The following is an 11,285-nucleotide window of genomic DNA, read 5'->3' as shown; positions in this document are numbered from 1 at the left end:
TAATATGCAAACAACCGAATGTTATCATTAATAAACTTATAAAGTTATTTAAGCATTTTTTGAAGACTCCTAACACAATCTCAAACAGACCCTAACACCTCATCAGTCATTCGTGGTGATGGTCCACAGGATTCCAACCACCACAAACTATGGTGTAGCTGCCACCTCGAGTAAATTAGGATTAGGGATTTTAAGGTTCAGGCTTTAGATACTCTGCCCTCCTACCAAAAAACAGAACAAATTTAAAAATGAAAACATAGGTGATCTCAAATGGTTTCCAATTCCAAACTTAAGTAAATTATGAAATTAATTAAGTTTCGGTTTTCTACATCAAATATATTTCAAGCGTTCCCAAAATGAAACCTTTTCTAGATATCTGAGATTTCCTCCAAAAGAAATTTTGAAGTCACCCTAAAGGTCACAAGAATCTCTCCCCTTCTCAAAATAATCCCACTCCACGAAATGAGTCTACCTGATGATCCAACCATTTTAGAGTAATTATTGAAAGTCGTCATCAGATTGCATATGGAGTGGACTTGATGGTGAATCATTTCCTTCTTTTGGTCCTTCTGCTCCTAATGATGATTCCCCAACATCTACTTCCCTCTGCTTTCTGCTTCTTTTGAGCTTGCTTTCGTTGAGAGTCTGCACACAATCAACTACACCTGTGATTTCTGAATTCTCTATGTTAGCTTTTTCAGCACTCGCAGACAAAAGATCACCACCATCCTCATTGCCATCAGTTTCTTCACTTGACTCAATAGAGTTCCCATTCTCCTCTTCAGTCTTAGATTTCAGCGACTCAATCACATCCATCAACTCTCTATTTACCTGCCACACCACAATCAATTCCACAAATTACCCTAAACCATCTCCATTGGTTATAAAGAATGGGTCCGTCCATACACGAGAAAAGGGGGAAAGCAGTAAACCCCATTTGTTGCTATGAAAACAAGAAACTGACGGCCATGCATTTACCAACCAAGATTCATTCCCAACTGTCAGGGTTACTGGTTTTGGCCTCTCTTCTCCCATTTTCTCAGAAATCAAATGCAAAATAAAGCACAAGTTCACATAAATCAAGAGAAAAAATGGTGCATGGCATGGCATACCTGAGGATTTTGGAGAAAATCAGAGATGTCCATTGGGCAAGATGGACAATTCATGACATTTTTCTGGGATCGAAGCATCCTTCCACCTCTGCTTCTGTCCCTCACAAAAGTTTTTCCAGCAAATGCATCCTCCAAACACAACTTGCAAAAATTATGAGCACATGGTGTTGTTATTGGCAGAGTCATCACCTGCCGACAGATGAGGCAACTGAACTCTGCAAATACAAACATACATGAGCGAACATAAAATGTACAATTAAATATCACTAACACAAGATTCAGCATGCAAACCAAGTACTAAACAAACCCACTAAATCTGTTGATTGTTTTACTATTAAAAAAAAAAATTAAAAAGACCCTCCAAGTGCCAACGAATCATTAGCTAATGGAACTTCTCTTCCTAGATTTGACATACCCTATCAAAATACCAGATATAGCCTAGTTGAGGGTCAAAACAAAAGAGCTAATGATAGATGACTCAATAATGGAGAGAGAACAGACCTTTCAGGAGCCTCTCCCTTACACTCATATTCTGAGCTCGCCTCATTGCTTTCCTTGACCTCTTTATGTCTTCGGAATTCCCAGTAGCTACCCGTTTCCTGCTAGGTGGTGGAGGTTTTTTCCATTTCCAGCAACATTCTTCCTCCTTTGAGCAAAACAGATAATTCATAATTCAACACACCATAGGAAAATGCTAGTGCTTAGAAGCTTACTACCAGTGTTGGTGAAAGCATCAGACCAACTTAAGCAGACATTGTCTAGAGCCTAGGCTAGCACAAGCACACGCCTAGCTGAAGTAAAGCGCACATTTTTATAAAACGATTTATAATAACAGAAAGTCCATAAAATACAATAAAAAAGGTTTAGGAAGCAGGATGATAATATATTTAATTTTTTAACAGGTAGGACACGTTTAAATCATTAACTCAATTTATTATTAGACTATTATGCAACATCACAATTAAGTAGTCAACAAGTTACATAAAATTTAAACATAGCATTTTATATATTTCTCTTGTGCTTTACTAAATTTCCTAATTAGCCATGATGAAATTAAAGTACATGGTTGAATCAAAATCTACCAAAAAAAGAAAACACTCAAGAATTGTAGGTATTGACTTCAAAGCTAACACAAGCAATCCATCTAGAAAGCCAACTTGACTATAATATCAGGTTCAAAGCCTATACATCACATGGGATGTAAATGATATTAAGCATTAACTAAATCTTGAATATTTTTGTTTTTAGGTCTTGACTTGATTGTTTATATTTTTTGGATAAAAATATTATCAAAGCTCACTTTTTTTTTTTTTTTTGAGCTCACACAAAAAGAACCAAAAAAAGTGCCTTTTTTTAAATGATCGTCACATTTGGTAAGCGAATCACTTCAACATCATTGCATTGCACTTAAGCATGCTTTTACCAACACTGCTTGTGGCTAATTCTAGAATTTTTTATTTAACTTCATTTCTTGAATAACATCAAACATCACCCTAGACTCATGTTAACTTTGGTTCATTACTCATATCAACTATGGATTGAGAAAACAATCTCCCTGAAATAGAATAAACCAAAATATAATAATCTTAAGTTCAGGGATAGAATTGAGACCACTCACATCAAAGTCCCATAATGGGCAATCCTTCCTCTCCATTATTTCTGTTGCCTTCTTCAGCTCAGAAATAACAGGTAAAGGTCTAGGTCGATCCCCATGCTCATCACTGCAGTTGAATTAAGAAGCTTGAGCAGAGTACAAGACAGAATTAAGCCAGTTAATAACTGACCAAACACAAACCTTGTCCATGGGGCAGGTTCGTTGTCACATCTAACGAACAGATACCTGCAGACCTTAAAACCCTATTTCATGGAAACAAATCAGATCTGTGGCAAAGTAAAACAGAAGAAATATATTTGCTTGCTTAGAAAAAAAAGAAAAAGAAAAAAAAAAAAAGAAAAAGAAAAGTAAAACAGATGAGAAACGCAAACATGCAGAATAGCACATATTACCTGAATACCCACTTTGCGCCAACATTTTTCAATTCTATAGACACCATCATACCTTACCCCTTTTTCCGGGGCATATGAAGAGCGCTTTTCTTTGTGGGACCTGCTCATCATAATATGAAAAAAAAACAAATAAAACACTAACCATTGCTAGTTTCCTTTTTTAATCCCCATGTATACAATAATAAGTTTTGAATGGTTTACTGCCCAACTATAAATTTTACCAGCAATAAAGTAGGGTTTCCTTTTACTAACCACTTTTCCTTTAGTATAATCACAAACTTTTCTTCCTCTAACAAGCATGTTGTTAGATTGTAAGCTATTAGCTGGCTCTTTCAATATCTGGAATAAGAATGAAAATTTGTTCCTAACTTCCCAGGCAAAGTGAAATGGCAACTGACACATAAACAGTCTCAAATAGACAACCTTAAATCACACCTTTGGATAATACTTTTCAACTGTGGGAGCAATGGCTCTGAAAAAGAATTTCAATACCACTTCTAGCCATTCGAAAAATGATTTTACCAAAGTAAATTTGTAAATGCAGTAGGGAAATTTTAAACTGTGATAGTCAATAACGACAAACTTATAATATGAAACAATGCATTGAAATGACCTTAAAGCGAGAGAAAGATTCATTAAATATTTAATATTACCTGACAACTCGAACAGGATACCCTTTTAAGCAACTAACTTGAAGCGCCTGGTTCATTTTCTCGAACTTCTGATCAAAAGACTGATCTTTGTTTGTCCGTTTGTTCCCACTAAGATCCCTGCCTCCACTGCCATTCATGCAAAAGCATCAAACATAATAGAAGCATCATATGTGAGGAGACCATTGGTAGAATATAAGTTGATTACATTTATTAAAAACGTGTTTGATAAGAGGAAGGCAAAAATAGACATTAATAAGTTGAAGATTAGGACAAATAAAGCAAAACAAAAACTTTCAAACAAAAGAAATTGTTTAATCCTAATATTATCCACAAAATTGATCCTTATGTACACCAGACATACTCAAAACAGGAACTCTCCAATGCATAACAAAGCTAAAGAGCTGTATATGCAGGCACTAGAGTTGGAGATTGGAGTTTAATAGGGATGGCAGAACATGGCCACAATGGGGATTTCATAGTATCCAGATGTCCTCATAGTAGCTGATCCTATAGATGGCAATAAATCACAAATAGCAGCCACAATCAGCTGTAATATGTTCATTGTTTAAGCTTTTAAGAGAAAATTAATACATGAAGAATAAAATAACAGACCCAGTGTTCACTGATGAGCCACAAACTAGAACCAAGAGCACAGTCCGAAAACAAACCTTCCAGTGTAGAGGAACCACTCTCCATGGTCTTCATCGTCTTGGTAGCCCCCTGAAAGAGCCACTGACTGTGCACCATAGTTGGATTGCCCAGCAATGCCAGCTACATGTGGAAAATGAGCACCCCATTGCCGGCACTCCAATCTGTCTTCCCAGCACTCTCCAACAAGCACACCCTGATTCCTTTCTGGGTCATTTTCAGCTGGGATAGGACCAAAATGGTCAGGGGAAATAGTGACAAATATCTTCCCACTAGCAGCATTGGCCTTCCCACTCTTCTGAGCCCTCTCAGTAGTATAAGCCTTGTCAGGCCTATTCCGATTGTGTACAAAATGATATACCTTTGAAGGCCCTCCAGAACCAATTGACTTGGAAACCTTTGCCATACGAATAGCTACCACAAGGGTAGAATTGATACGGGGTTGACTTGCCATTTTGGAAGGAATGGAGCACCGGCACTTTGCACAAGTACGCTTCCCTTGCCCAACCCATTTCTGGAAGCATTTAAGGCAGAAATTGTGTCCACATGGCGTCTGGCAAAAGCAAAAAAACAAGAACCTAATTAACAACCAAATATCACAAGCAAAATCTTATGTAGCATACAAAGAAGACAGTGAAGGCAGGCACAATGGTGAAAATTCCATGTCAAAGAAACAATAATGAACACCTAAACCTCAAGTACTTCAAATACCGAAGCCACGCAATCTGGTTGATGAAGGCCTAAGACCACATTGAGAAATGCGGCCATTAAGAAAGTCAATGGATACAGTAATTCTATTAAGTCAGATGTTGACACCTAAATGACCAATAGAACCTATAAAACCATAGCTGACAAGGACAAGCAATGAAGAATGAAAACATCTGTAAGAAAAAGAAATCATAATGAACTAAGCAAGTACATATATAATGTCATGCCAGATCCCTACGGATTTAATTTAGCATTTTTTTTAATAGGCTTGATTTTTCTTAAACCAACATCTTTTCAATACCAATTGGTTGTGTTTTAAATGTTGGTAATCGCCAATAGGTAGAATATTAATTGTTGTTTTATCATGTTTTAAATGCTCAAATGTATTAAAGTACCAATTAGTGTAGAATTAAGTTCTGACTTATGTCATTCATGGTCTCAAATCTGCTATAGTAGGTAAGTATTCATAAACTGGCCAAATTAGGACCATATTTTTTTTTTAGAAGTAAAAAATTATATATATCAAAAGGAGAAACCAAGTACACTGAATGTATACAAGAAAACACCTTGCCCAAAATGACCCAAAGCCCCTAATGACCCAAAAAGCCTATGGAAAAACAACCCAAAATACACCAAACCCGATCCCAATCCCTTGTTTCCCAAAGAACTAAAACTCTACCTGAACACCCAACCCCAACCCCTTGATTCCCGTCTTCACAATGCCCTCCCTTCAGACTTCCCTCTAGATGAGCTACCACTCTTAGCGTCGTAGTTAATTGCACAGGAAAAACGTTGTAACTCCCTATTTTTCTTGAAATTTGATTTAGTTTCAAACACATGACTTGCCTCAATCGCAGTGATCAATTCTTTAAATTGATCTTCACATCCTCCATGTGGGATTCCCACAAACTATTGAATCTCGTTAACTTTAAGTAGAATCCAGTCTGCTATTGAAGAAAGAGAGACCAGGGAGCAACGTTATCCCCAGAAACAGTATCCAACTGCACTCCCGACTCTACACAAGGCACCAATGCCAAACCCATAGGTTCTCTAGCAACTCCATTGGTTCTCTCCATTGGAGATTCTGGGATGACAGAAAGTCCCTTCACCTCTGCGGTGATAGCTGATCCTACATCTCCTTCAAATCTCGATAGTACACTCAACTTTGACGAGGGAGCCATAGTTTCTTCGGGGACCAAGGGTGTAATACCGACTATTAGTCTATCCTGTGTTACATGAGGCGAATGACATTCCACTAATGACGCTACGCTGATACCCGATGTAGACCCCACTTCAAATAACCTAAATTTCCTTTTGACCCGCCATATTCTCCTTGATCTGGTTATGGGGACAAAGCCGAATCAAATCTTCCGTTTTCCTTAACCTAGATTTCCTTTTCCTTTTTTCATATTTAGACCTGTAAGAGCAGGAGAATCTATCTAGAAGCCTAGGAAGCTGTGGGTCAAACTTTATGGATTAAAAAAGATTTCCCTAGACAGAAATTGAAGGAAAATAATTCCCAACAGCTCATATTGTCCTGAGTTTTCATCAATAAAATCAAGGAAACACAATAGAGTCACCGTCTAAAGCATGCTGTAGCCATAGATTAGTAGCGTCTATTTTCAAAATCCTAATATACAATCTTTCTATCCCCTCGCTGGCATAATTTTTTGCATCCTCTCTCAAGCCTCGAAGAAGTCCAAGAAGTTGCACTCAAGGGCTCATTTGAACACTTAGAATATTTCAAAATTCTGTAAATAGTATAGAAATGATTTTATTTAAGATGTTTTATTAGATTTTGAGACGAGAGAGAGATGAATAAAAATATTATAAAGTTAAAAAATTATTTGAATATTATTTTTATTTTAAAATTTGAAAATGTTGTACTTTTTTTGTGTTTTGTTTGGTTGTTTGAAAAAGTTGTAATGATTAAATAATTATTAAATGTAAGATTTGAAGATTTGAAATTGAAAAGTATTTTATGTTTGAATAATATTTGGGAAGAAAATTGTGAGAAATTTTGAAAATATCTAAGAATGTTTGAGTGTCCAAACGAGGTCTTAGCGAAGTCTCTAAGTTAAATGCAAGAATATTAAGGCTAGAGAAAAGGCAAGAAGCCAAAACACTGTCTAGAAACTCTGGAGGACAGATTGTTGACACTCAACTCCTTCGCAGTTCATGATTGGTTGCATAGGAATTGTACAGATTTAGCAAGCTGGGAATTCGTCCACTAAGGGTGAGTTTGGTTACCAAACTCATCTCAACTCATCATTATAACTTTTTCAAATTCCAATACAAAATATAATAAACAATTCAATTTTTTTAAATTCTAAAATAATAATAATATTAAAAAATAATATTCTAACAATATTTTATCATCTCAACTCAACTCAACTCAACTCACTTCAACATCCAAACATAACCTAAGAGTTGAGTGTCAACAATAGTTCATGGCTTGATATGTTGGCCACCTCGCTTTTCCCTCTATTGAGGATGGAAAAAAGATTGTCTTGTTAGGAAATGTTGCTGCCAACATTATATACACAAACAAAAAAATAATGGCAGTAACCAGCATTTCCTCCAATGAAAACATGCTGGTGGTGTGTCAAAGTTTCTCATTTCTCAGCATCATTGCTGCCGACTTCGAAAAAAAATCAAAAAATTAAAATTAAAACAGCCAAACGGATAATTAACCCATGCACAGTTTTCTTATTTAAATGTTAGCCGTGTGAAATAAAGTAAAGGAGAAAGAAGGGTGCAAGAGAGGACAAAAAGAGAATGGGAAGGGGAGAGAGAGGAGGAAGAAAAAGGACAAAATTAAGAGTAGAATTGTTCTTTTAAGAGCAAGCCAGAGAGTAGGTAGATATGATCATGGCTTTCCTATAACCTAATTGAGATGTGTTTATTTTATGAAATTGTGTTTGATTATTGTGGTAACATTCTTTTATGACGGGGGAACCACCCCACAACAAAGCCCTTAGGGATCACCCATGGAACCTAAACCCCCAAGAAGACTAGTACAACAACATACCACCATGGCCTCCTACTTCAATCACATTTTGATCCCAAGGGGACTCGAACCTGTGACATGGGACTCATGCACATAATTTCACTCTTACTACTTGGGCTACCCATGGGTGAGTTATTGTGGTAACATAAAGCTTATCCTTTTATGAAACGGCATCATTGCTTTCGTAATGTGATGTATTTATCGGGAGTATTATGCTAAATGATGAATGAAAGAAATGAAAGGAAAAGAAAAATAAAGGAAACGAAAAAAAAAAAGAAAAGAAAAGAGAGAAAATTAAATGACCATGAGGATGAATGAGCGTACGTAAATGCTTTTCTTGGCCTTTTGACTGTTGAGGGGTAAAGGAACAAAAGGATGAGGGGTGGATGGCAATGCCAAGAATAGCACTCTCAGGTGCACCTGAATTTATCAAGTTGTCCATCTACTTTGAATGGATTCCGCCCATTGCCACAGGCACAAAATTGTGATCTTTAAGATCACCAAGCCTTACACACAAGGCCAAATTTTAGGTTGGCCACCAAAAGATTAACAAAAACACATCTTATATGGGTGGATGTTATTACAGTTCATGCATGTCCTTTTAAAAGTGATAGATCTATTTAAAATTGTGGTAACTATGTGATTTATCTACTTACTGAGTCTCTGAGTCAGTTTATATTTATAATTTAACCGTCCCAAGTATTGAGGAGATGGAAGATGTGCCAACAGGCGAGACTAATACATGGAGACCATAACCTAGCTATAAGAGTCAATAACGTTTGGTGTTTTATTTCCTTCAGTTTATTTTGATAATAAGGAACCTTATTAGCAAAAAACTATCTCCTCCATTGACCGTTCCCCATCTTTAAATTGATTATGATAATTTCGTTACTTCCATATTCACCTCTTGTCATATAAACACCACACTTTTAACATTAGTCTCATGAGTTGATGCAGTATAGGAAAAAAAAATCCTCATTTATTTTCATCTTTTAATTTTCCTTTTTAATTTTATATTTGAGTTATTTTGTGTTTGTTTTTTGTGAAGGGAGAATTTATAATTACATTAAAAAAATTACATTGGAGAGATATTGCAAATATTGAAATATAAGAGAATATTGTAAATTTATTAATAGGTAGAAGAGATATATTTATAATGAATAAACAAAGTATAAAAAAAATAATATTCAAATGATATATAGAGAGAGAGAGAACAAATCATAGTAAATTAAAAGAGTTATTATATTGTCAAACTGGTATGTACAGCACACCATTCACGTCATTTAAATTGTAAAATTTAATTTGTAAAATTCATATTTAAAATTTATTTTTTAAATCAAATTATGTATATAAGCAATATAGGTATAGAGGTCTTAGAATAGCATTACTTATTGAAAAACCATTGAATAAAATTTAAAAAAAAAATGAATCTTGGTAAGCTATTTTAGATTAAAAAAAATTACACCGGCCATATGGTAACAAATAATGTACAACTATACATATGGTAATTGACATAAGCCGTGAAGGAATGGAAAAACTGATAACAGGAGGAGAAGACAAAGAAAAGATCACTGAAAGCCTCGAAAGACCAAAAGGATTTCAAGAACACCAAACCAATACAAAGGACAAGTTTGGTTAAGAGTTCTTTCAAAAAAAACTTCAACTTCAATTCAAACATCTTTTATCTTAAAAAATTATATTCTACTTCAACGTTTTAACATTTCATCCAATCATTAATCCAGATTTCAGATATTAAAAAACCGAATACCAGGACCCCAAATAATAGGATATATAAAACAGTTATTCAAAAAAAAAAAAAAAATAGGATGTCCAAAACAGAGAACACTGTGCAGAGAATTTCCAAAATGGCTTATAGTTTTATCTCGGAGTCAATAAAGTATGAATAAATAAAAGAAAAATCAGCAAAGGTGATATGTAAGTGCACTAAGACCACAAACGCCAATAAAAAAATTAAAAATAACATTTTTTTTTAACAAAGCTAAAGGAAATGAAAAGAACCAAGGAACCGTACCGTAACAGGCCTCTCCGGTAACTGCATACAGAAGGAGCAGTTAAGGCTCCCATCCAAAAGATCCAGCACATCGTTACTTTCACCTCCTCGTCCAACATTCATTTCCTCCTCCTTTCCTCTCTTCCTCTTATGGTTCTTCTCATCGCCATCGAGACAAGCATTTCCCCTCATCATCAACTCCTGACGCATCTTCGCCTTCTGACGCTCCGTGAGGGACGCATCAGCCTCAATCTCACGGATCTTAGCGATAAGGTCGTCGGAGGCGCCGCCGGAAGCAGTAGCAGGCGGGAGGTCGAGGGAGAGAGAGGTACAGTCGGGGCATTCCCATTGGAGAGCGGAGGCGATAGTCTCGGGACGGGAGGAGAGGCAGTTGAGGTGCCAGGGTGTGGAACAGGTTTTGCAGGAGAGGTTGTCTTCGTCGGAGGGCTTGACCTTGCAGAGCATGCAGATACCGTCACCGTCGCAGGGTAGTTGGCGAACTTGCGCCATGGGAGGGAGCGATGAGTGAGAAGTCATGAGACAAGGCGAGAGGCGAGAGGCGAGAGGCGAGAGTAAAGATGGAGACGTTTGAAATGCAGGTCAGCTCTGGGTGAAATAGATCTTTTTCAACTCAAAATAAAAGAGACGGCGGGTTTTTGAAAACAACTAAAGTGGGAGAGAAGGTGATTTGAATTTCGGATGTTATCATAAGCGGTCGTGTATACCTGTTCTTCTTACGTGTCCGCTTATTATTGCTATACTACACGACAGCTCTCCTATGAATGAATTCGTTTTCTCACCCTTCGTATGATTCCGCCAAACAATTAATGCAATCTACTGTTTTGGACTATGCCCCTTTACCCTTCCTTCCATTACGTTTTTATTTATTGAAATAATAAAGAAGCATCTAACCCTCTTCTCTTTTCTTTTATTTTCTTCTCTTTTCCACCACGTTCGTGTATATATTAAGCAAAGGCTATTAGAGCATTCACATCCGATTCTTTAAATTTTTTTCTAAATTTTAATTAAAAAGAACACTCCTTATAATTTTATCCTAAATTTTACTCATTTTTAAAAAACCTTCTACATCACATTCCTTATCATTTCTCTATTCTATTAAAATAATATTCTTCTAT

The 11,285-nt window shown here is 36.2% G+C and overlaps 1 protein-coding gene across 1 annotated transcript; it reads right to left on the bottom strand.

Moving 5' to 3' along the window:
• Positions 1-258: 258 nt before the first annotated feature.
• On the bottom strand, positions 259-10,814 carry LOC109003133 (E3 ubiquitin-protein ligase ORTHRUS 2-like). The gene is made up of 9 exons (XM_018981132.2): positions 10,171-10,814; positions 4,441-4,973; positions 3,773-3,898; positions 3,120-3,219; positions 2,908-2,969; positions 2,731-2,833; positions 1,614-1,758; positions 1,113-1,327; positions 259-831 (listed from the first exon to the last, which is right to left on the bottom strand). Exons 1-9 carry the CDS (start codon positions 10,684-10,686, stop codon positions 499-501), a joined length of 2,133 nt encoding a protein of 710 aa, XP_018836677.1. The 5' UTR covers positions 10,687-10,814; the 3' UTR covers positions 259-498.
• Positions 10,815-11,285: the final 471 nt, after the last annotated feature.

Source organism: Juglans regia, chromosome 9 (genome assembly GCF_001411555.2).
Source record: "Juglans regia cultivar Chandler chromosome 9, Walnut 2.0, whole genome shotgun sequence".
NCBI lineage: Eukaryota > Viridiplantae > Streptophyta > Magnoliopsida > Fagales > Juglandaceae > Juglans > Juglans regia.
The sequence above is the reverse complement of the archived record's forward strand: the minus strand, read 5'-3'. Positions and strand labels throughout refer to the sequence as shown.